At 31.5% G+C, this 26,483-nt stretch overlaps 4 protein-coding genes across 4 annotated transcripts; 2 read left to right on the top strand and 2 right to left on the bottom strand.

Annotated features, from left to right (window-relative positions):
• Positions 1 to 3,960: 3,960 nt before the first annotated feature.
• LOC114878545 (seipin) lies at positions 3,961 to 5,697 on the bottom strand. The gene is made up of 4 exons (XM_029192463.2): positions 5,206 to 5,697; positions 4,908 to 5,053; positions 4,314 to 4,841; positions 3,961 to 4,239 (listed from the first exon to the last, which is right to left on the bottom strand). Exons 1-4 carry the CDS (start codon positions 5,427 to 5,429, stop codon positions 4,142 to 4,144), a joined length of 996 nt encoding a protein of 331 aa, XP_029048296.1. The 5' UTR covers positions 5,430 to 5,697; the 3' UTR covers positions 3,961 to 4,141.
• A 95-nt stretch (positions 5,698 to 5,792) lies between these two features.
• LOC114878544 (retinoblastoma-binding protein 5 homolog) lies at positions 5,793 to 8,430 on the bottom strand. Its single transcript, XM_029192462.2, is given in 9 exon segments — positions 5,793 to 6,046; positions 6,117 to 6,525; positions 6,594 to 7,049; positions 7,124 to 7,289; positions 7,291 to 7,350; positions 7,423 to 7,595; positions 7,674 to 7,699; positions 7,779 to 7,977; positions 8,161 to 8,430. Coding segments are annotated over 8 exon segments (1,395 nt in total). The 5' UTR covers positions 7,798 to 7,977; positions 8,161 to 8,430; the 3' UTR covers positions 5,793 to 5,960.
• Positions 8,431 to 8,652: 222 nt separating this feature from the next.
• On the top strand, positions 8,653 to 11,177 carry LOC114878549 (hsp90 co-chaperone Cdc37). Its single transcript, XM_029192468.2, has 5 exons — positions 8,653 to 8,977; positions 9,363 to 9,496; positions 9,601 to 10,045; positions 10,123 to 10,428; positions 10,503 to 11,177. The coding sequence occupies exons 1-5, from the start codon at positions 8,945 to 8,947 to the stop codon at positions 10,698 to 10,700; spliced, it is 1,116 nt and encodes a 371-aa protein (XP_029048301.1). The 5' UTR covers positions 8,653 to 8,944; the 3' UTR covers positions 10,701 to 11,177.
• A 391-nt stretch (positions 11,178 to 11,568) lies between these two features.
• LOC114878548 (chromodomain-helicase-DNA-binding protein 1) lies at positions 11,569 to 26,245 on the top strand. Its single transcript, XM_029192467.2, is given in 22 exon segments — positions 11,569 to 12,756; positions 15,031 to 15,143; positions 16,116 to 16,397; positions 17,593 to 17,781; positions 17,890 to 18,059; positions 18,160 to 18,796; positions 18,904 to 19,111; positions 19,190 to 19,467; positions 19,610 to 20,336; positions 20,428 to 20,673; positions 20,758 to 20,925; positions 21,006 to 21,132; positions 21,205 to 21,297; positions 21,300 to 21,361; positions 21,435 to 21,793; positions 21,868 to 22,102; positions 22,358 to 22,477; positions 22,558 to 22,785; positions 22,868 to 23,194; positions 23,268 to 23,746; positions 23,836 to 23,949; positions 24,017 to 26,245. Coding segments are annotated over 22 exon segments (5,388 nt in total). The 5' UTR covers positions 11,569 to 12,750; the 3' UTR covers positions 24,237 to 26,245.
• Positions 26,246 to 26,483: the final 238 nt, after the last annotated feature.

Genomic DNA, 26,483 nt, shown 5'->3' with positions numbered 1-26,483 from the left:
GTTCGTCATTAATATTGCTCGTGTTTCGATGTTTATCCAACTGAAAATCAATTTGAACCATTTCAAATTCATTTAAATGCAAATTCAAACGAATAATTAAGTTACTACAATATTGTCTTTGACATTTGACGAATTCTTGTTCGAAGGGAGAAAAAATCAACACAATAATCCGATAACAAATATACACTGAGATTGCTGAAGACAAAGTTGTTTGATTGTTCAAAGCTCCTGTACCGTGAAATGGCGCGACGAAGCGTGAGTGTCCTGCTTCGAAAATTATACTTGACTCGTGGTGATGGGGGACAAGTAAGTATGTATGGTTCGGGCAAACGTACCGTAGCGATTCGTTCCGGTGGCAACTGCATTTCAACGTTGAAAGAAGGTAGCTTGGCAAACATAGTCCCCCTTCGGACAAGTGATTTTTTACCGCTTGTTTCAGCAATCATTATGTTTTGTAAGACAAGATTCAGGGGAGCTAAAAATTGACACGTGACGACTTTTTATCACGGTCCGTGCCAGTAAAGTGTCGTGCGGAAACTGGAAGGGGAACACTGTGTTACCTTTGTAACAATAAGCGACAAGATTTCTACCTGTCCAAGTAGCGACTCGCCATCCCCACTGCATCGCCATTATTCCGTAAAGGTGATAATACCTGTCTAAGTAACTCGTTCTCGTATTATAAGAGCAAGTGAAAGAGAAATAGCAGGATATCCTAGAAACGAATTCTCTCTGTTTAAATGGCAAATCGCAGAACCGATCCGATGCTTCGTTATCTTCTCTGCATAATAAAAAAGAAGTGAGATAAAGTCAGAAGAAAAACGTATGTCGCGACGTTGATCCAAACGAGCGACATAATGACAACTCTATATCACATATCCCACTTCAGACGCTCGTTAAATTACCACGATGACACTTGTCGCTCACCTGAACCGAGCTCAAAGTGACACCGATCGTTTCACAACGATCCCACGTCAATCTTGTCGCTCTACCAGACGATAGCGCGCTATTTTGAAGTAAATTTCGCTCAACTTCGCGACAAGTTCAACCGTATCGTCTAATTTTCTCGCGAACTTTTGCAAACTGGCTCGCATCGATTCTTCCTCGAGCCGAGGAATACATCACGGAAATTATAGTTCGACATCGGGAACTGGTTCGTCGAATCGGTAAACGGACATCGCGACCTCATTACCAACAGTCACGAAGATAAATTGTCTAGGTCCTGGAGCATAGCCGTTCGTCCCGGGCAGCGTTTATCACGTTTATTGGCTGCCACGTAGCGTTTGATCAGAGACGCGTATCGACATCGTCAAGTTTTATTTCGAATTTCTCGTGAGAGGAACTAGAACCGGTATGCGGGGCGCTGGAACGGTACAAGTCCTCGATCGGAATGTGGATTTACTTATCTTCGAGGCGCGTACGCAGCAAACTGGACGAAGCAAACCAACCATCCAGCGAAAACCCTTGCGGATAGTTGCAATTCGCGATTACATAGCCGTGGAATAAATTGCTACACCGTCTTGCCACGGAATCGCGTAACTCGACTAAAATAGGAACACAACAACGCGTTCAACGCTAGAACGCGAGTATACAGGCTGATCCTGGTAACTGTGCCGTTCTATAACTCCGTTACAGATGAAGCTGGAAAATCCGAGAAAAAAATGTGTTTGCATTTTGCAAATGCACTGATATATTTTTTAAAAAATTCATACAGTGATGTTTGTTTTCCAACTTCACTTGGAAGAGAGGTATAAATTGCCCCAGTTGTTAGAACCACCCTGTATACCTTGTTCACCTGCACGTTCATAGATAAATTGATTACAAGTACAAAAGATACTTGAGATCCTTGCACAGCTTTATCATGTGAAAACGATCGTCTAAATGCTTAAACGGTTGGTAACTATTAATAATAATCTTGAATTATCTGTGAATTATGTCTATCAAAGGTAGGCCCACGAGATTCGATACCAAGGACTCATAAAATCTGTTGTAGGTCACGAATTCATGGAACATGACCGAGATACAGAGTATCTTTGGAATCCCACGGGTCTCGAAGTGCTTGAGGCCCGCATGCGCCAGTTTATCAATAATAAAGTCCTATGACTTCGGCATTATTATAGTATAAAGTCTCGTGTGTCTAAGGTGATCCCAATTAGCTGACCCTTTGTGAGTTCAAGAACGTACCCAAGTGTCCTTGAAGAATAGATATTTACAGTTTTGAATTGGAGAAATTGATTTTGACATCTTTGAAGTTACTCCCTGGGTTTTATATTGTTAACAACTCTAACCACGACTTTCTCACAGTTGTTCCGACTACGAAGGATACCAGAGCTGAAGAAATCTAGAGAAGAAACCCTTAAACGCGTCCCTTTTCCGTTTTATTAGATTCGCTTGGATTTCATTTCGTGACGGTTAACCGAACGAGATCTTCGCGCCCAGTGGCCAACTGCCAGCTGATTGAATTTCTTAAAATTATCAGGCCACATAAACCCAGTTAGCAACCCTCGAATCAACTATCCCCGACCATGAGACGTTTTTTATTCCATAAACTTGGATAACAATTCGGAAGGACTATTAAAACGAAAATCGTGAACTTACTAATTATTTCATAGACATAAAAATATCTCATTCATATTAAAAAATCAATTTAATAACCGTACGAAGTCGAGTTAACGAAAGAGGATAAATGACAAGGGCAGAATGAAAAATGACGGTGAGGGACATAATGGAGATTTCTTCGAACCACTGTGCCGTGTTACGTTCGTGGTTCTTCGCAGAATTTTTGCGGTTAATGTAACTGCGGGAATGTCGTTGAACTGTTTTACGTCGAGCTGCTTGAATGTACCTGGACTCGACTACGATCGACTCGACGTGCCGGCAAGAAAATCGAATTATCACCGACTCGCAAAGAAGAGAAAACGTTTTCCCATCGAATGATGGTTGCCCGATGCCCTGTAACTAAAGATAAGTAGGAATGTTACGGGGTTCTACAAACGCTGATGTTGATTTTATTTTTTGAAACTTATCAAATGAAAATCTGTAATTTTTACGTGAAAATGACTGCGTATTGATTGCGTGTTTGATATGCAACATTGCTCGAAATTGATTTTTCAATTTTGAGTTACAATCAAGGATATTGTTCGGTTTTCGTATCGAATGCAGTAGCCAATCAGTGCAGATTTACTTCTCGCGTATACGCGGTGAATACGGCTTAAGTAAATCGAGAACCCTCAAGAACAGACCGCATAATGGAGGGACAGAAATAGAGGCAGAGAGAGGAGGTTCGCACACCTGTCTGAATCTCGAGTAACGAGCCAAGAGAAACACAAGGCGACCCCACGAATTCGTGCTGCTCCTTTGAGCTCTCCTTTTTAACCCACCGCAGTGAGCACAGCTTGTGCAGAACATAACACAGAAAACCGGTTTCACAGTATTTATACACCGTACATACATCGCGCCGATTGCGCCTACCAATGCCTAAGATGCGCACTGCTATTTCATCCTTTTATCCACTGAATTGTTATGTTCAGAGTTGTATTTGCATGTAACTTACTAGCTTTTAAGAATTTTATTTATTTATGCGATAAATTAGCGTCCGTTACGCTTGTTTTATAGCTGCGCTGCTTCTTTGAATACATTTATCCCTTTTAGTAAAGTTAACATTTTACAGAAAAAGTAGCTACAGTTACTTAATTTTGACTGCGGTAAGAGGGAATATTAATATTATATTATTGTAAAGTAATTAATTTAGTAAATGAGAAACATTCTGTTAACGTTAGAATTATGTTTATTCATTTGATAATAATGCGCGCTTTGAAAATAGTATCACTAGTGTCATCTAACAGTAAACGGTAAAACTAATCAAACGTTCTCTTTCTCTCAGCCACAACACAAAAATAATGTAGCTCCCTATCGGTAAATTGCCGGTGATAACAGAAGGATAAAGGAAGATAAAAAAACATGTTGCACTTTTAAAACATTATGTTCACTTTATCAAAAATTTGTTTACATATATTATTATCACAATAAAGAGATTAATAGAGTATTCAAATATGGAAAAAAAAATATTTTTGTAATGTATATTTACCATTTAAAGCTTTATGATTTATTTCAAGATGTTTCATTTCATGGAATGTAGAATAAATTACTTTATGAATTCGATATGAGAATGAGATGTCTTTTCAGACTCAATAAAATCTGGTAACGTGAAAGTATCATCTGAAGACGTTGACTCGGACGATTCTTTAAAAAATTACTCATATTAATAGCAATTCGATTATACTTTGTTAACAAACATAGAAAGAAAAAAAACTTACGATCATGAGTAGCTTTTTGTCCTTCTTCCTCTTCTGTACTTAATATCTCTTTGTGTTCATCAGTCTTTTCCATCTTCTTAGATTCTTCATAATTAAAATCATCATCTCCTACATCCTCATAGGTAGTAAAGTGAAGATAAGAAAGAGTGCACACAAGTGCTATGAAAAACAAATTTGTGCCAATACCAACAACAGCAGATAAAATTGGCCAATGATACATTAAATAACGTAAACCAGATAAATGTGCATTTATCATGATGGTTGCAGAATAGAATTCAATGTGTCTGGATTGTATCTCAATATAAATAATTGTAACTGGATGACTTTGATCTTCTTCAAAATTACCAAACAATTCAAGAATAACATTCTGTTTTTCTTCAGTGGTACCAAAAATCATCATTGGTGAAAATGTAAGTGTTGTAAGTGCATGTAGTAAAGTACTACGGTAATGCAGCATTGCTGATCTACATGAATGTTCCACAAGAACACCATCTCTACTACGTAGTTGTGCACAAACCATGAACATACCTATTTGAAGCTTAGAATTAATGGATTTTACTTCATGCGTTTTTATAAAACTTTAATGGAAATTACCAAGTTCTTTATTGGCTGGCGATTCTGGCATTTCCAAATGTAAGTTGACTTTATAAGGTTGTCCAACCATTAAAAGCTGTTGTTTATTTGTTAACTGTACATGTGCTGAAGGAAAACTGCAAATCCCTTTTTGTTCATCACATGATCTATAATAGAAATGAGCTGTATAATCAAGTTTTGCACTTTCAATTAGATTAACATTTTGAAGTAATATAGAATATAAGAACCAATATAAATTATGATAAATATATTGAATTATTTTCATATGATTAACGTACAAGTGAGAAGTGAAGCTCACTTGAATTGCAGATGAACGGGCCGTATGTATGTCATACTCGGCATGTAGGCATAATAAAATGCTGTATAAAGAAATACGGATAACCAAACGATGAGAACTCCACTAATAATAATAATTCCGCCACTTAAGATTACATCTCTAGCGGATTGTACGCCTCTTGTTGTTTTTTTTTGAACATTAAATAATTTTTGATTGACTTGTTTCAATACCCTTGAAATTAACATTGTGAACAATATTTAACTCCCTCGTAGCAGTTAGTCCGAATGCTACGCAATTTTAATTGCGCATTTAGAAATCGCTGCATAAGATAAGATAAACCATTTATCGATCAGTTAATTTCTCTCTAAAGCTATTCAGTAACAGAATATATATAGGTTAGGTGCACTTCGTTGTATATTTACATATATATACATATAAATACAGCAATAAGGAAACACAGGCCATAATGAATTATGCAATATATCAAATAAAGATACAAAATATAATGCACTCTGAAGTTCAAAGGAAAGTTCCTTCACTCTGAAGGAAATCAATAAAATTCCTTATATGAAATATAGATAAACAGTGATAAGGTATTATAATGTGTATCAAGTTTAATTCATTTATTGAATATACATATATAAAATTTATTTATATCTTTATGTCCCTTATACAAGTTTTCGATACAAAAACATGTAAGACTAAATAGTTTGTAAGAAACATTCCATAGGAAGTATTAATGCATTTTATGACATATTTTATAAATATGTTGTCAATTATTTTCCTTTTCTATGTTCCAACCGCGGTCTTCCTTTTTTTGTTGTTGGTTTATCTTTCCCTTTATTTAATAATGGATGAGTTTCTACAAAGAAACACATTAACAACACATTGGGTAAGGTTATAATTGTATTAGTAAGTACAAAATATCTTACCATCTACTGGTGCACCTTGCAAATGAATGTCATGAGAACGATGTTTCTTCATAGGTGGTTCATGTGGTGTTGTTTGATTATCTTCTGAATCTTCTACATCTGGTGATATTGGTAAAAATTGCAATGAACCAATGTCTTCCATTTCTTCATCAGAACTACAAAAAGCAGCTACTCTATCAATAGAAGCAACATCTACTTCTATCTCTTCATCCTGAGCTTCTTCACCTTGTACTACTGACTTATCTTCATCACTTAGGTCAAATTCACTCTCTCTTTCTTCATATTCAACATTTTCATCCAATTCTTTAAAATCTGGTGCAAATGCAGACCAGTTTTCAACTTGATTTTGGGCCCAAATGGAAACAACACCAGATGAGATTGAAGCAATAATTGGCCTCACTGGATGCCACTGTAATAACATAAATTTTCATAATCTTACCAATCAGTTTAATAAAAGGTAGAAATTTGATGACTTACAACAACATCAAGTAATAATTCTCCTTTAGTTCCATGTAAAATTTTTACCAAATTTCCAATACTTTTTTCCCATACATACAAAGCATGTTGTCTTGCAGATCCAGCACATACATATTCTCCATCTCCAGAAAAACAACATTTTTTCCACATGGTTTTATTTACAAGGTCTTGTAACTTCTGTATTGGTTCAGGTTCACCATCTTTACCACAAGCCAATACTTCCGTACTATCGTATACACGAATAACCCTATCTGATGTATTTACTAGAAAACAAGAACCACGTCTGGCAAATTCAATACTTTTTACAGCTGTATTACTAGCTGTTCCTTGTGAAATTTTATAAGAAGCTTTTACATTTAAGGATTCTGCATCAAGAACTAGAATCCTACCACGAGCATTTCCAGTATACACATAATCTCCACGGCGATCAAAAGAGGCAACTATATTTAAATCACTCTAATGGTAAGGTAAAAAGCCTTTGTAAGTAAATGTTAAAAATATTTAAAATAAATATTAAGTTCATTACATACATCATCATCAAGAGGTATAACTCTATGAGTGCCCTCGACATCAACCATTACTGCTGCATGTCTCATGGGACAAACTAAAAATTTGTTAAGATTTCTTGGATGAAATTGCACTTTTAATATAGGAGAAGGAAATCTATATTTTGATCACATTCTCCCGATAAAACATCCATATGCAAACATTGTTATCTGTAGAAGCGCTTAATAATTTATGTCCATTTCGAGACCAACTGTTTAAGGAAAATGATGACATTGTATAGTTGAAATACAATGACATTATAACTCTATTTCAAATCATTTACCTCAATGAACACACAGGATGTACATGTGCACTAATTATTTTTGCAACACCTCGGGTTAGGAAATCCCAAATAACAATTCTACCATCATTACACCCAACAGCAAGAAGAGTTCCTCTTTTGTTAAATGTACAAGTAACAGCTAATGATATGCAATCTAAAGTGCCATCAAACTCCTAATGATTATAAACATTATAACATTAATGAGATACAAAAATGAACAACTTATAATACATCAAGAACATGTATATTACCTCTGGATAGTTCTGACCAAATGATTCTAGACGAGAATTAAAAATGTTAATAAATTTGTAAATACGCAATTAGAGTTTAAAATTAACGATTCTAAATGTACGTACCTAATAATTCTAAATTCATTTTCACTTTTGTTTATATGTCTATTTCATAGAATTTTCTTGAGTATTGTTTTGGGACGGTACTACGTATAAACAATTGTTTGTTTTGCTTACATACATACAACACAATTATCAAAGAGTAGGTATATCGAAATTTCCCTAGGCTATCGAGCTGCTGGTACACCAGTCCCTAGAAAAATCCCTAGAACGTAGAACACAAATTACGTCGTCATTACTGAACAGAATGCAAAAAAATTTGAGGGACGTGTCCAGGAGGCCCTACAGAATGGCGCACTGGTCCTTATTTTACCCAAATCGTCAAAAAGTTATAAAATATTGAAATTTGTGTCTGTCCACAGTGAAGAAAATGGCGGATCGGACTCACCTGCATTAATTTATTTGTAATATAAACATTTTTGCGAAACGAATGTCCAAATGGAGACCAGAGCGCCATTCTTTGGGCCGGATAGAGCAAAACGAGCACTCAGCGGATGATGTACAAGTCTCCAGGTAGAAGTAATTTGAAAACTACGATTTCGTTGATTGTTCACTCGCGAAAGACGTCAACAAGGTAAAACAGACCAGAAATTTAGTTTCTCGTTCATTCTGTAGGGCGCAGTTCGTTCGTTTGATGAATAAACAATTGTAAAATATAAAATAATAATTAAACAAATGAATGAATGATCAGTATTGTTTAATTATGTACTTATACATATAGCTATCGTAGCATACACGTGTCATTTAGGTGTATGCGAAAGGTGACGTAGATAGCATGCTGTTAGTTGATAGGGTTGATAGTATGCGATAATTGAGATGGCGCTTAAATCAGTTTCTGTTTGGCCTAATTTTCGATGAAACGTTGACTGTTTTACCGACGCGGAATTCGGAGTTCGGCATCGACGCTCGCATCACCATAATTCTTTTTCATTCAACTAAGTTGAGATTTTGGAAAGTTGAGCAACACTGATGTGATACATCGAATCTTTTCTCGCGTGTATACAAATCCTACGTTCACGTCAGTGCAGTTGACAATTAAACTTTGGTAAGCGTGGGTGTCGCATTTTCGCATTTATAGGAGCAAAGAGATACTTTATATACAATTTATATTTACCAAATAATCAGTCGCATAAAAATACATTAAATAAAAGTTACATCTAACTCATCAAACAATGGTGGATTACAGCAAATGGAAAGATATTGAGGTAAGGATTTTAGTTTTGGTCCAGTATGCGTATGGAATATTCTAGAGTTATAGTAGAAATTTCGAGGATACATTTAATTTGTATTTTGAAAAAAGGGTGATGTATTTTCTAAATTTAAAACACATTTATTTAATTTTAATAAACATTTATTCATGTACATATTTATTGATCATGAACTGTGGAAAAGGTATACTGTTTTTTAACCATAAAAATTATTAGATTTCTTTAAATATTTAACTTTAATGATTGAAAGCTCTTATTTATGTTTCTTACTATTTAATGTTGACAATTTCTTTGTATATAGTGTATTTATATCTTTAAATTAGTATATTTAAAATATTGTAACATAAGTAATCAACAAGGTGCTAAAACTTATATTTACCAGATTTCAGATGATGAGGATGATACTCATCCAAACATTGATACACCATCACTATTTAGATGGCGTCATCAGGCAAGAATTGAAAGAATGGAAGAACGAAGACGTGAGCAACAAGAACATGAAAGAAAAAAAGCAGAGTATGTTCAATAGAATTTTACTTTTATACTGTATATATTCATTAAATATAAGTAGTAAACATCAATTTTTAATTATATGTCTTAACATTAATATCAATTTTTAGGACAATAAAAAAGTTAAAAGATACAAAGGAAAAGCTTGCAAAATTAGAAAGTGAACAGAAAGATTCAGCTGATTTAACTGCATTGAAAAAAGTTCTGCAAGATCTTGAAGAAGAACAGAAAAAGATATTAGCAAAAGAAGAAGAAATAAAGAAAAAAGAAAAGTTAACACCTTGGAATGTTGATACCATTGGGCAAGATGGTTTTACAAAAACTGTAATTAACACAAGGCCACCTCGTAAAGAAGATGACACTGGTTTGACAGATGAAGAGAAAGAAAGAAGAATGAAACAGTTTGTTAAAGAAAATGAAAAGAAATTAAAAGAGTTTGGAATGCTAAGAAAGTATGATGATAGTAAGATATTTTTGACTGAAAATCCTCAGTTAGTATGTGAAAATACTGCAAACTATTTGGTGATTTGGTGTATTAATTTGGAAATGGAGGAAGTAAGTACATATATATTTATGAAAACATTTTTTAATTGTTATCCGAATATATATTGTTAATATATTATTGATTCCAGAAACATGATTTAATGGAGCATGTTGCCCATCAATGTATATGTATGCAATATATTTTAGAATTATCAAAACAACTTGATGTCGATCCAAGGGCATGTGTTCGTTCATTCTTCAGTCGTATTCAAACTGCTGAAATAGAATATAAAAATTCCTTTGATGATGAACTTAGAGCATTTAAGGAAAGAATATGTAAAAGAGCTGCAGAAAAAGTAGCAGATGCTCTTAAAGAAGCTGAAGAAGAAGAAAGGAAAGCACGTCTTGGCCCTGGTGGCCTTGATCCCCTTGAAGTGTTTGAAAGTCTTCCAGAGGTATAAATGAATTTATCATACACTTATTTATTATCTTTAAGTACAATATGATTATATTAATATATTGCTTTTAGTCTCTGAAAAAATGTTTCGAAACGCAAGATATTCCTTTATTACATGAAACAATAGCAGCAATGCCGCGAGAAGAAGCATCCTATCACATGAAACGATGTGTTGATAGTGGTCTCTGGGTACCTGATGCAAAAGCCAAGGAAAAGAAGGATGAAGAAGAATCTTTAGAAGATGTAGAAGGAACACCTGATCCCGAATAACCTAAAACTGTAAAATACTTATGTTGATGTTCATGACTCATTTATGCGAGTATCCTTTAATATCACAAATATGTTAAAATAAAATTGTGGTTGGGCAATGAATATAAAATTCTTACCTCTGATAAATTTTTTTATTGTAATAATACTATATTATCGTATTATGCTTTGAGTTACTTCAAGACTGAATTATTGCATAATTCCGAGTTTTTTATGGAATTGTTAATTAAATCGGAACGATTGTTAAAATGTGATACATTTTACTTGATTTGTTGGATTAGAATATTTTGAATTTTCACAATGAATAGGAATATTCACAAATATTAATATCTGTATGTATGTATGAAGTAATACGTATAAAACATTTGTAAATATATAAATTCAATCTATTGTGTATGTGTTCCATAAACACTATATCTTATCTTTCGTTATTACATATGTACATTACAAAATGTAAATAAAAAACTTGTATTCAATCCAGTTAATTGTTTTTTTTTTTTTTTAAGTGAAATACATTTATTTGAAGACTTGTTAAATGGTTTCGAAGCATTTGAAAGCGATAAAAAGAATCCTGTGAAGGTCACTTTTTTCTTAACTTTAATAGTAACGGAAATAATTTATATACTCGATTTAAAATTAACATGCTGCATATTAATTTATATTAAACAAACTTTAACAATTACGAATTAAGTTCGTAGTATATTAATGCAATATAATAATTATTGTTTGTTTTATCAGTTTTGAAAATTTTGTTATGTTAAAACAGTATATTCATTTTGCGCGCTTAAACTCGAACGAGAAATCGATTTGTAATATGGCGAGAAGTCGATGTTCGACCGGAAACTACATCATGATATATCGAAGTGCGAAGTTTTTCTTCCTTTTCCGGTATGACGTGCCACGGGTGTCTGGGTAATATTTTTCGTCTTTCATTCTGGTTATGATACATTAGTATCAACGTCTGCAAAAATACAAGCTGCTTTTCATTGGACCGGGTAAACTTATTTCTTTCATTAGAAATACTTTTTTTACATATAAAACATTAAGGTATTCTAATTTAATTCAATAAATTTCTCTTTTATCTCTACCCAATCTGATGGAAAATGACAGCTTTTAGATATTAAGTTGCTTTATAAAAACGCTTATTCATTTTGCATGGTGACACCATTAACGGTCATCTACTTAAGCACTGTTCAGTTTCAATATATCATACAGTTCTATGGTTACATCGTGATAAATGAGATTAAGTCTCTGAGCTCAAATAGGATGTGTATTCACAGTTGTTAGAGAAAAAATTGTGGCTTTGTACATATTTTTCACATTGAAAGCGTAAGTTTGATTAAATCAATATTTTAGTTACATAATACCATATATTTGTTGAGTTTTTACGAAAAATTTCATTATTACAAGTAGAAAACATCAAAATTCAAAATGTGAAAATGGATATTAATGAATTCTACTGCATGATTTGCTTGATCGTCGTAATTGCGCATACACAGAGCAATTGAAAAACCGTCGCCTGTCGCCAGGCATTCTGGGTAAAATTTCTGTGAGTAATCAAAATGGCTGTCATACAACATTTCCGTTTTGTAACTACGTTTTAACGGAATTCGTCAAAATATTATTTTTGATGAATTTTCTTCGAACGAAGTGAAGAAGTATGAATGCATATTTGATCACGGAACATATTTTCCCAGATTGTTTATATTATTGTTTATAAAACAATTTTTCTTAGATTGTACAGGGCGTTCGTTTTAGCGAGGGGTATAGATGAAAAGGAGGGTGGGAGAAGTGCGCGCGCGTTGCATGATGGGACGACGGTCGGGGAGGGCGAAAGAACGAGTCGAGTTCACAAAATGGCGGCCAAGCTCAGGCCCGTGACCATATAGTACGTGAAAATTCGATAATTTTGCACGATGTCGCGACTTTGTACATCAATAGTCGTTTGATATTACGAATACGTGTATACACGGTAGTTTAATTATTAAATTAACTTGATTTTGTGCGTGGTGTGTGTAAGATTGAGATTTCGGTGTGACGCGCAGACGGAACGATGCAGGTGAGTGATCAGGTTCGAAAATAGTTCAATTTTCAGCTTTTTTTGGATATTTTTTAAACAATTATTGTTTTTCTTGTTGTTGTATGAGTGTTAGTGTCTTTTTAAAGATCAATTTGTATGATACGGCTGTGGTGTTGTTTGGAATAGGGAAAAATCGCGTTGTCACATGCGTTTCAAGGGACTGCTACTAGAAAAATCCTAATAAAAATGAAAAAATTGTTATAATTTCATTAAAAGGGTTTCTGCGTATAGGGTGGGGTCCTATTGACCTTAAGAGCTCAGAGACTTGTCTCTACTAAATCACAATTTTCCACAATTTTACATAGTTTCCAGCCTCTTAATAACCTATAAGTTTGTTTACATTTATTCAATTTGACATTCATCACTTAAAATATCATTGTTCCACCCTAATTTTCACAAAAAATGATTCCTTGTACTTTCCTTTACCTTACCCTCATACTTAATCAAAAATTTTTAATAGACCCATTTTTGCAAATTTAGCTTAAAGATTATGATGCACACTCTCTTCATTCCAGTTGAGACTGTGTAACACAATCACCTGTGAAAGCTATAACAACTAATGTTTTTCACATGGAAAATATTTAAAGTTTTCTCATCTGAAGGAAACAAAGGTTTCTCTAATATTTGAACAATTTTTACATGTCAAATTAAAGATTGTTCTTCGTTTATCTTCTGTGTATTCTATGAAATTTGGATTTGTATTCAATCTGATGGGTAATACATTCATTTTATGTTTGTAAATAACAAAAAAATTATATATTTGTAATTTTAAATATCATTTTTAGTAGAATCTTGTAAAATCAAAGTACAAAATTGAAGAAAAAAATGATTTATATAAAGTCCTTAAAATATAAGATTTTTCTTCAAATCACATTAATATATAAAATAATAATTCTTTTACAAATGTTCCTTGTAGTAACAAAACATTTAATATCATAAAATGTATATTTTTCATCGATATTTGAAAAGTAAGGAATGATTGTTTAATATTGAAAATGAGTTATATTTAAAATTTCTTCTGCGAATGTAAAAGTACATATTTGATTAGTTCCTCTTAAATTACACAGCAGATGATTATTAAAAATATCAATTATGTATGAAATAAAAACTATTTAGTACTATTCGTGTTAATAATGATAGGGTATTGCATAATAATAATCTGAGGTAACTGTACCTTATTATAAAATGGCCGCATTAATGTGGTCTTACTGTTTCTTATAAGAAATTAAAGGTATCAAAGGAATAACTGAAGTATAGAAATGTTACTTTTGTTATATGAAGCATATATCACAATTTCGATCATAAGTTGTTTTTAGTGTATCTAAATCTTTTTTCTCAAACAATATATGCTTCATACAACAGATTTATCTTATAGATTATGTTTTCATTAATATAATATTGAGGCTACTTACTAGTTTTGAAAATATTCTAGTATCATACTTGGTATTAGCTAATAGAGAATTATTATAGATAAGTCTTCTTTTTCTTGTGAATCCATACTTGTAAATTACTGAAGGATTGTAAATCCCTAAGTTCAGTCAGGTGCTACTTATGATGTACTTGCTAAGTTGTTCAATAAATGTAAAAAGTACTTAAATGCTGAATTATATTATTCTTTTAAAATACCCACTATACCTGATACTGGTTATTTACAGGAAGTTTTTTCATGTCATATTAATCATTCACAGGAAATTCTATAAAAATATAACTGCTCCATGTTAAGATGTAATTATATGCAACCTATGATAAGTTTTTTAACAGATCAAGTCATTTAATAGATAAAATGAAGGTTCAACATGATCTGTATTAAGAATATTTAATCATATTTAGGCTACTTGAAGTTGTGTAAGATGGTGAAACTAAGAATCACATATCCGTAATGTATCAAAATGTATCTCTGGAATGCATAAAGGAGCTTGTAAGTTAACTGCTTCTTAACTACAAAATGGTGGTCAAGAATTATAAATGGAGGAAGAGCCTTCTTGGTAGATGGCACTACTAATTTTATATGCAACTTGTACTTTTAATATTAAAAGGATATGTGAATACTTAAAGAAGCATCATTATGCAATGTTATCAAGAATTTGGAGATACAATTTAGTAAAAGAACTTCTATTATTAGAAGTAACAATAATATATTGGAAATATATTTTTATCTTAATATTAATGAACAAGAACTATTCCAAACAACACGCTGCATATTGAATATATTTGAAAGTTAAACAATATTAGATTACTCTAATTAAATTACAGAAAACATTAGAATCTGAGTCTGGTAAAGAATCTGGATCTGATTCTGAAAATGAAAGTAAGAGTGATAGCTCTTCTTCAGGGAGCAATACAGGATCTGGCTCAGGATCAGAAAGGTGGGTATCAAGATCACTGTTATCTAAATCCCTTTCTTTCAGAAAGTCCAATATATGACAAATTCAAGTATTTCTTGGTGTTTTCACGTTTATATGTTTTATGTGTGTGTTATTTAATCTTTTACTTCTTCATCTTCTTCTTCTTCAGTCATACTTTCTTTAAAAGTATTTTATACTTCCTGTTAGCATATTAGGAGCTAACACTTAGAATTAAATATTTCTTTATTTGTATTTGACTTTCTGATATATGAAGGGTTCTTTGAGATTGTGTATTGCTATAGCTTTATATAGTATTAACATTGCTTTGATAATCATGCTAATTCAGTGTATCCCTTGAATTTTATATAAGCACAATCTTCAATTTTCTGTTATTCATGCAATAATATTTGTTTCTTTTTTTTTTTTTTTTTAACAACTGTTAGGTAAGCTAGAATTCTACTGCTTTTACTTATAATTAATTTATCCTGATAAATTATGCACAATGTGTGTTAATATAGATTGTACAAGGACACCAAAAATATTTCCATACAGTATATTGAATGATATTTTTTGAAAAATAAAAATATCTATATAAATCATCATTTAAACATGTATTATCTAATTAGTCAATACAAATCAAATAGTACTCTCAGATATCTAACGTTTATACAACTAGTGTGTATAGTTTTTACTTCAAATCATTAATCAGTAGAAGGTACAGAAAAAAAGATATCAAATATTAATTTATATACAGTTGTATAACAGTTATGTACACATTTACAATGAATTAAATATTTATGAAAGATGTATAATATATGTTTGAATAGTTAACAGAGTTTGGGTTTACAATCAATTATTTTATGTTAGCAGTCAGTATTTTAAATTAGAAATAGCTGGTACTTATACTATGTATTGTTGTTAAACACATTTCAAAATGTACAAAAATATAGTTTATAATAATGTTGGTGAAACATTGCCTGACTGCTAATGCAGTGACTCTAGCTCCTCAAGTGGTTCCGGGTCTGGATCAGGTTCTGATTCTGATAAATCAGAGAAGTCGGATGCACCTGCACAAAGTGATAGCTTCCAGAGCAAAAGTTCAAATCACAGCACAGAAACAAAAGTTAGGCTTAAGAATGAGTCTAGTCGCGAATGGGATGAAAATCCTGACATATATGGCATCAGGAGATCCGGGCGTTCTAGGAAAGAGCCTGAAAGGCTTGCTCCACAACGTGAAAGCGATAGCGATAGTCGCAAGAAATATAAAAAAAGGGGGTAAGTAATATGCAAACTCCATAAATTAATCATCAGAAATACAAATTGTAAATTCTATAAATTGTTGTAGATTAAATAGGTATTATACATAATAAACATAAATCCATTTTATGTGTATTAGATATTAAATGATATATAGATTTTGTACTTACACTTATTAGAAATCTAATTAAATTAAATAAAGTTCTTTTTTGATATTTCCAACATGTTGAAATATATGTAAACTTAGGGATCATACTTAATAACATATATGATAATCATAATAACATTAACAGTAATCGCTATAAACTTTAATCTTTACAATTTATAAGGAAATAAAATAGTTGTATTGAATATTATAGCAACTTTTACATTTTACACTATACAATAGGCCTGTATTACATAATTTCAGTAGTAATACTAATTATTTAAAGCTTCATATTCTTGCATGCCTCATATTTGGTATTGCAGATGTTATGTCTTAATGTATTTCTATACTTTCTGTAATTTTTATTTTTCGTTTGCATTTCTTTATTTATTTTAATTCTAAAATTCTGAAGCTTAATGTGTTAAAATGATTCTTATATTATAGCAGTGTTATTTGTTTTTTATATTGCTTTACATACATGTACATATTTTTCATTTTTGTGGACGAAAATGTTGCAATGTATCACATATATTTTACACTCATACTTTTATATCACTATTAATTATATTCTTTAACTTTTATTATCTATGTATGTATTTGTATATTTTATATATCGAACTTAGTTAATATCTACAGACAAAATATATGCAATGAGTATTGAATATTCCATTTAGAGTTACAATATCTTAAATTATATGCATGCAAAGAATGTAGTTAAAAGAAGAAACTTTATATTTTGAATTAGTAGTAGAGAAAGATTATGATAAAACAATTTTTTTTTAAAATTGTATTAAATTTGTTGTATGTTGTTATTTGTTTATTAACGAATTAATAATACTTTCATTAAACAATTTTTATATTGTGCACGTAATTGTTGTTTGATTTAATTTGTATTTATCATGTGAAAGGAAGAATAAGATGTTCATGTACAGTATTTAAATATTGTAGTACCATAATGTATACAAATTCAAATTTATAAAGTTACTTGTATCTGATACACTTTATCTTATTAATATTATGATATTACTTGTATATGTAAATTGTATTTGTTCATATATTTTTTTACAGTTCACACAATTCGTGGAACTCTGAAAGTTCAGATTCCGAATCTGAGGATGCTGAAAACCGAAGACCTCCACCTAGTAAATCGTTAAATAGACGTGCAGCACAAAAAGCAAAAGAGAAAGCTAGGGCTCGAAAGAAACGGATTTCAGAATCATCTGAAAATTCTTCTTTTGATAGTGATGATAATAGAAGGTATTGAATTTGGTATAAAATAATATATCTAACGTAAAATAACTTGAATCATTATTAAAAAACATTAGTCCTGATGGAATTAACATAGTACAAATTTCTGTATTGTAGACAAGTTACAAGAAGAAGTGGTACCTCAATTAGTTATAAGGAGGAAAGTGAAGAGAGAACAGATAGTGAAGATTTAGTGGAAGTTGATGAAAGTAGCACTACAAATGCAGAACCAGACAATGCAGAAACAATTGAACGAATTTTAGGTCAAAGACTTGGTAAAAAAGGAGGTTCGTTTTCAATGTAACATTAATTAAACATTTAGATACATATACAAGTATAATGTGAATATGTGTATTTAAACGCCATCTTACAGTCGTTTTTCTTCAGTAACAGGGAATGTTACAACAATATATGCTGTTGAAGAAAATGGAGACCCAAATCCAGAAGATTTATCCAATGAAGAAACTGAAATGCAGTATTTAATAAAATGGAAAGGATGGTCTCATATACATAATACATGGGAATCAGAAGAATCTTTAAAAGCACAGAAAGTAAAAGGGTTAAAGAAATTAGATAATTTTATTAAAAAGGAACGAGAAATTAAACAATGGAGAGATTATGCTGGACCTGAGGATGTAGATTATTTTGAATGTCAATTAGAACTTCAACAAGATCTTTTAAAAAGTTATAATAACGTTGAAAGGATTATTGCTGAATTCAATAAACCCGATTCAGAACATCCAGATTATTATTGTAAATGGGAAAGTTTGCCATATGCTGATGCTACGTGGGAAGATGGAGCATTGATCGTTAAAAAATGGCCAGAACAAATTAAAGAATTTCGTGAACGAGAAGAGTCGAAGAGAACACCGAGTAAACATTGCAAAGTTCTCAAATCACGACCCAAGTTTCATCAGTTAAAAGGTCAACCAGAATATATGGGGAAAGGACGAGATTTAACTCTGAGAGATTATCAAATGGATGGATTGAATTGGATGATTCATTCTTGGTGTAAAGAAAATAGGTACATAATCTTCATTAATTAATTAAAATTTTATATATCTAGTACTAAAACCTAGAAATATTACATTGTATATATTATATATTGTGATGAATGTTGTTTATTTACAGTGTTATTTTAGCAGATGAAATGGGTCTTGGTAAAACTATCCAAACAATATGCTTCCTTTATTATCTGTTTCACACACATCAACTGTACGGGCCATTTTTATTAGTAGTTCCTCTTTCAACAATGACTTCCTGGCAAAGAGAAATGTCACAGTGGGCTCCAGATATGAATTTCGTAACATATTTGGGTGATGTTACTTCTCGTAATGTTGTATGTATTATTAATATTAATGGTTTTTAAACATTTTTTAAATAAATAATGCTACATGTGTTCGTTATTATATTTTAGATTAGAGAATATGAATGGTGTTACAGTTCAAAGAGATTAAAATTTAATGCCATACTTACAACATATGAAATAGTACTTAAAGATAAAGCATTTTTGGGTGCCTTAAACTGGGCGGTATTGTTGGTAGATGAAGCGCATAGATTGAAAAACGATGATTCGCTTTTGTATAAAGCACTCGCTGAATTTCATACAAATCACCGTCTCTTAATAACGGGTACTCCATTACAAAACAGCTTAAAAGAATTATGGGCCTTACTACACTTCATAATGCCTGCTAAGTTAGTTGATTTCTAAATAAATATTATCACCATTATATCATTTCATAGTTTATATAAACCACCACTATATAAACTCGTGCAATAGTTGATACTAATTTTTTTTTATTCACCATAACTTTATATTAATTTCTTTATTATACAGATTTAATTCATGGGAAGAATTCGAAAAAGAGCATGATAACGCCGCTCAGAAAGGATATTCTAAGTTACACAAACAGTTAGAACCGTTTATTTTACGACGTGTTAAAAAGGACGTAGAAAAATCTTTACCTGCTAAAGTTGAACAAATTTTGCGTGTAGAAATGACATCTCTACAAAAACAATATTATAAATGGATATTAACAAAAAATTATAATGCATTACGAAAAGGTGTTAAAGGTTCTACCATGACGTTCCTAAATATCGTGATCGAGTTAAAAAAATGCTGTAATCATGCCTTTCTCACAAAACCGACTGAAAGTGAAAGAAGAGATAGTAACGAAGATTACTTACAACAGCTAATTCGTGGCTCTGGGAAATTAGTCCTTCTTGATAAATTGCTGGTGAGATTACGTGAAACTGGCCATAGGGTATTAATATTTAGCCAAATGGTCAGGATGTTAGATATTCTCGGCGAATATCTACAAAAGAGACATTTTCCATTCCAAAGATTAGACGGAAGTATAAAAGGAGAATTAAGAAAACAAGCGTTAGATCATTTTAATGCTGAAGGTTCACAGGATTTCTGCTTTTTATTATCAACCAGAGCAGGTGGTCTTGGTATTAATCTCGCTACCGCTGATACCGTTATTATTTTTGATTCAGATTGGAATCCACAAAATGATTTACAGGCACAAGCTAGAGCACATCGTATTGGACAAAAAAATCAGGTGTTTATTAAGTATTCTATATTGATGTTACAGTCATCATTTTATATATTGAACATTATTTTATAAAAGAAGATATTTCGTAATTATTTAGGTAAATATTTATCGCTTGGTAACAAAAAATTCTGTGGAAGAAGAAATAGTTGAAAGAGCAAAGCAAAAAATGGTTCTGGATCATCTTGTTATTCAACGGATGGACACAACTGGTCGAACAGTATTAGACAAAAAAAGTCCAGGGACCAATAATAATCCATTTAATAAAGAAGATCTAAATGCTATTTTAAAATTTGGTGCTGAAGATTTATTTAAAGATGAAGAAGACGGAGACGAAGAGCCAACTGTAATATTTCTAAAGGATTTAAAATATTCTACATAAAATCTATGTAACAATGAGAACAATAAATTTTTATTTCTGTATAATTAGTGCGATATCGACGAAATTCTGAGAAGAGCAGAAACAAGAGACGAAGGGCCGTCAACAGTAGGAGATGAATTGTTATCTGCTTTCAAAGTAGCTAGTTTCGCTGCGTTCGAAGAGGAATCTGAACCCGTTAATCAACCTAATGATAACGATGATGAAAGCAAAGATTGGGTGAGTTTTATTTCTGCTTATAAAACATAATATCGCATCTTAATATTTTTTTAAACCTTATACTTTCGGATTGATTTCAGGCGGAAATTATTCCTGAAAATTTTAGAAAGAAAGTTGAAGAAGAAGAAAAATCGAAAGAAATGGAAGATTTATACCTACCTCCGAGAAGTCGAAAAACATTGCAGCAGATTAATCAAAGCGGAGAAGGTATGTTGTTTTGAAGGGTTAATATTTATTTGGTACACTGCAATATATTTCTATATTTGCTTTGGTATGAAGGAAGGGGCAGAAAACGTAAGAAACTATCTGCCGATGATAGCGAAGAGGGTGAAGATTCCGGAAGTGAGGCTGAAGGTAGCGACGATGAACGTCCTAAAAGAGAGGTAGACCGAGAGTTACACCTCGAGAAAATATAAAAAGCTTCACCGATGCAGAGGTATTTAATCTCTTTATTATTCTGTTATAATTATTCTGCATGTATTTAAAAATTTGTATATATTAATTTTTAGATACGAAGATTCGTTAAGAGTTACAAGAAATTCCCAGCACCGTTGAAACGATTAGACGACATAGCAGCGGATGCTGAGTTACAAGAGAAACCAATGTCAGAATTGCGTTTCTTAGGAGATCAGTTGAAATCTAGATGTGAAGCTTGTCTATCTGAATTTGAAAGTACTGCAAAAGAAAATAAAGGAGAAGAAGAGGGTAAAGGTCCTGGTCGTAAAAGGGGTAGAGGCCCTACATTTAAAATCGGCGGTGTTATGGTTAATGCTAAGTCTTTCTCGGCTGCTGTCAAAGAACTGGAACCTCTAGAACAAGCTTTACCGTCGGACTCCGAACAACGATCCAATTGGCATCTTGATATTAAGTAAATATTTTTTTTTAAGTTTCTATGACCAAATATATACATATATTGAGTTATTCATATAATTGTTTTTATAGATTAAAACCAGCAAACTTTGATTGTGATTGGAATTCTGAAGATGACTCTAGACTTTTGAAAGGCATATATCAGCATGGGATGGGTTCATGGGAAGCAATTAAAATGGATAACAGTCTTAAGCTCGGTGATAAAATTTTCCCAAATGGTAGTAAACTTCAATTAAAAAAAGTAAACGCTCGAGCCGAGTACCTATTAAAAGTACTCAAAAAACAGATGGATTCCAAATTAGGAGTGGTAAGAAAATATTGTTTTATTTTCACAGTATTCCCCACAAAAATTCCTTTACACCTTTATTTCATCTTAACAGGGTTATGTGTTTATCCCTCAATCAGAATATGTGTCAAAGGTAATTTCTAAATCCTTAATTTTAATCCTATTTTTATGTATAATATATTCCTATCCATCAAATTTATAACCTATCAAATGTAAATACAAGTTAATTATTATCATAATGTTGTTACAATATGTGTATCCTCTGAATAATTTTAGGCTAAAATAAGAAAACCGAGAAAACCGAAGGAAGTTAAAACTGCTATTACAAAAGAAATTATAGAAGAGAATGATAGCTCAGGCGAAGAAAGTAGTAAATCAAAATTCAAAAGCGAGAAGGTAATTTAATATTTATTTATATATATTTAACTTTAACAAAATACTTATTTAAATGTTTAATATACATTTTTTAATGAAAGGCGCCTGTAAAAAAAGAAGAAGAAGTTATAGTGAAAAAAGAAATTAAAGAGGAAGTTGAAGATGTAATTGAAGAAAAAAAGAAGGAAAAGAAAACCAAAAAGGAAAAGAAAGAAAATAGAAAAGCTAAAAAGAGTAAACAAGCTGCGGGTCCGATGCATTTTACTGCTAACAATGAACCAAGAGCTTTGGATGTCCTTGGCGATTTAGATCCTTCTATATTTAATGAGGTTATTACTAACTTCTTTATTGATGTTGCATATTATTAAATATAAATAATAATCAAACTCTAATTGTATCTCTATTACACAGTGTAAAGAAAAAATGAGACCAGTAAAAAAGGCGCTAAAAGCTTTAGATAGACCTGATCAATCTTTGAGCGAAGCAGAACAAGTTGCCCATACAAGACAGTGTCTTGTACAAATTGGAAATCAAATTAATACTTGTCTAGAAGAATACAGAGATCCAGAACAAATTAAAGAATGGAGGAGCAATTTATGGTATTTTGTGTCTAAATTTACAGAGTTTGATGCAAAGAAACTTTACAAATTATATAAACACGCGACGAAAAAAGGAGGTGAAGGCAATACTAGTGCTACATCCAGTCCAGAAAAGAAAGACGAGTCGAGTAGTACAAAGGTATAATACTTTTTAAAATCATTGTACGATATTATTACAACATAGATATTATTTAAATTATTTATTCTTATAGAAGTATAGTGATAAACATATCGATAAACAACAAATAGAAAGTAGTAAAGAAAGCAGATTACCAAAACGTAGAATTGAAGATATGGAAGAAAATTCTAATAGTAGTACACCAAGTAAAAAACATCTATCAGCTATATCTGCTGTAAACAGCATTAACAGTAACTCAACGGTTACTATTGGTGCTATCACTATTACACCTATCACGTCGACTCCAAATTCTACATCAAGTACCACTAATAGCGTGGATACACCGCGACACAAAGAAAAGGAATCAAAACACAAAGACGTGAAAAGAGACAGAGAACGTGATAGAGACAGAGATCGAGCACACAGTGATCGAAGTATGGATAGAATGAGTGGAGGAAAAGATGAGAGAATCAGAAGAGACAGTGGAGGTTACAGTATAGGTGGACATTATAGTGGTAGTAGGGAAGATGACCATTGGTTATCACGTGACGGAAGAGATATGCGGGATGGAAGGTATTATTGATATGTATATATTTAAAGAAGTATTTAAAATATTTAGAAAAAGTGAAATGTAAATTGACTATTATAATATTAATTTGTAGATTTGGAGACCATAAACGTGATCGTTTTGATTCTTACGGACGAATGTCTAGTGGATACCACCGGGACAGAGATAGAGAACGCGATCGCAATATGCATATAAACGATAAACGAAGGTAAGATGATAAAGGAAAAAAAAAAAGATTTTGAAGTGAAAATAAAATTCAAAAAATTTGTGTTCAGTGATTATTATAGATATGCATCGGGACCGCCAAGTTATGGATATGGTCCAGGAGGATATGGGGGTGGAGGTGGTGGTGGTTATCCACCATCTGATATTCCACCAAGTCATTTTAGGGGTCGTGGTTACCCTGGAGACAATTATCCTAGTGATTGGCGGCCAAACAAAGATTATAGACGAGATTACGACAGAAGACCACCTCCTCCAAATGCTAACTCCTAGTGCTCCTTTCTTGTTACCGTTCTCGAATGTGTTATTGAACGGCTGTCATTCTTTATGGAGCCTTTATTGTTTTACCTGACTGAGCATTGTACATTATGCTCGCTTAAACGTGGCTATATGCTAACTTCATTACACAGTTTATTCTGTGATTTAGTACCACTTGTGACTTGTATCTATGTATAAAATCTATTCCAATGCTTACTTAAATATGCAAAACGATTGTACTACGATTGAATGGTCTTTTTAAGACTTTATCTGGAGAGGTTGTGCACAGATAACAAGCTGCTACATTTTATTAGTATATAATTAATATTTCTTCTTTTTTTCATATATGTCATTTCTTGCAAAACAATGATATCGAATTTTTAAGTTTATATTCACTAATTTTTTTTTCTACACATGAGAAATTATGTTTATATATGTGAATTCATTTCATTACAGTGCAATTATAGCAAGATTTGATAATGAACTAAAAAAAATCATTGAATGTGTTTGTAGTGTATACTATTACGTAAAGTGTTTAAAAAATCGTAATTTGAAGTGTATGCCTTCCTAAATCATATGTAATATATTTTGCATTTTTCAATACTGATGATATATCTTCAATAGATGTTTAACTTCTATACAGTTATTCGCTATTTTAAACTATATAATCTTTCAACATATGTCTTCAGATTTTTATGATTGATTTATAGTTTAATAATTCATCTACGCATTAATCGATATCTTATTGCATTGCAATAGATATTAAAAACTATCGACTGGTTTACTTCATACAATGATGTCTGTAAAATTGTACAAATTAGTGAACGTCATATAAATTTTCTATTAACTGAACATCCACAAAATTTTACATCAAAAGAAACATGTAGAGTAATATGTAATACACATGTATTTATTGTAAAATTAGGAAAAAAATGACAAATATGGTATTTGCCAACAAGATGATCACATTCTTAAAAGAGAAAAAAATATTAACTTTCTCCTCTTTTATAGAATTTATACTTTCGCAATTGAGAAGTAGATAAGAATTATATTTTTGCGTTCATTCTTTTAAAGTACCATAGTTTTGTATTCTATCCGAAAACAATGTGAGATATTGTAAATATTAGTATAAGGTGATAGTTATATTCGATGTATATTTAACTCCGGAATAACTCACATAGTATTCTGCTTTCATGTAGAAAAATAAAATAAAAAGACTAGATCCCTTAGTTTTGCTTCAGTTAAAAAAAAAGATTGAATATAACTATGATATTGTAAGTAGAAGAAAAGAAATTGGTTTTTAATTATTCAATGATCAATATCCAAAAGAGTATTAAAATATTTCTCAGTAAAATTATAGTGACGATTTAAAAAACGAATAAGTTTTTTGCGAAAACATTGTATTTCATGGTTTATCCATTAGGATGTCACAAGCAATATCAAGTTTGCTATATTTCCGAAACAGATATCTGCGAATTTTATATCTATTAAAAAAATGAAAGTCACAAGTTTTTTATATTTACGCATTAATTTTTCTTAAACCTATGATCGTATGAACGCTATGATTTTTTTCATCATAGCGCCGATTATTTTTTATTATATAAAATTACTTGCATAAATAATATACCTTTATTAAGCTATCAAAGGAAGAAAAAAAGAAATTATTTTGTAGACTATTTTATTCGTGTAAAGTGAATTTATCAATGGTAAAAGTTTTACAATTTTAGCGTGCATTTCTGTAAATAATAGTATATACACCTTATAGTATCTGGCCAGGTCAACGCGGAATTGTATACTACGTTATTTTGTGTCTTACATATGTACGAAAACAAAAAATGAAGTACATGGAAAATTATATCACATTAGAAATCTGCTAGTTTAAGTTTTTAATTGCAAAGTGATATTCTAAACAGTGAGCTATTTATAATTTATTACTAGCCAAATACAGACTGCGCGTAATAAAACAAAAAATATGTTGTAAATATATAAAATAAGAATTGAAATAAATAATGTAGTGAAATAATTTAATATTGTATAATTACAATAGGACGATTACAATAACATATTTTATTACTTATAAGAATACAAATAAAAACTACTTTTTTTGTCATACATATACGTCACAGATATCATATAATGGGATGAATGATTCTTAAAATCAACTCGTTCAACTGCTCACTAAAATCACTATTTAATAAAACTACCCATATGAACCAAATTACTTGGAGTATGTATATAATAAAAAAAAAGATTACGGTAGTA

Source organism: Osmia bicornis, chromosome 1 (assembly GCF_907164935.1).
Source record: "Osmia bicornis bicornis chromosome 1, iOsmBic2.1, whole genome shotgun sequence".
Lineage (NCBI taxonomy): Eukaryota > Metazoa > Arthropoda > Insecta > Hymenoptera > Megachilidae > Osmia > Osmia bicornis.
Note: the sequence above shows the minus strand (reverse complement) of the source record. Positions and strands in the feature narration are given on the sequence as shown.

Coding starts and splice junctions, on each gene's coding strand:
- LOC114878545 (XM_029192463.2), bottom strand. CDS start 5,429: ATGTTAATTTCAAGGGTATTGAAACAAGTCAATCAAAAATTATTTAAT. Junction 5,054..5,205: donor CCCGTTCATCTGCAATTCAA/GTGAGCTTCACT, acceptor TTTCTATTATAG/ATCATGTGATGAACAAAAAG. Junction 4,842..4,907: donor GCCAGCCAATAAAGAACTTG/GTAATTTCCATT, acceptor AGCTTCAAATAG/GTATGTTCATGGTTTGTGCA.
- LOC114878549 (XM_029192468.2), top strand. CDS start 8,945: ATGGTGGATTACAGCAAATGGAAAGATATTGAG. Junction 8,978..9,362: donor GCAAATGGAAAGATATTGAG/GTAAGGATTTTA, acceptor TATATTTACCAG/ATTTCAGATGATGAGGATGA. Junction 9,497..9,600: donor CATGAAAGAAAAAAAGCAGA/GTATGTTCAATA, acceptor ATCAATTTTTAG/GACAATAAAAAAGTTAAAAG.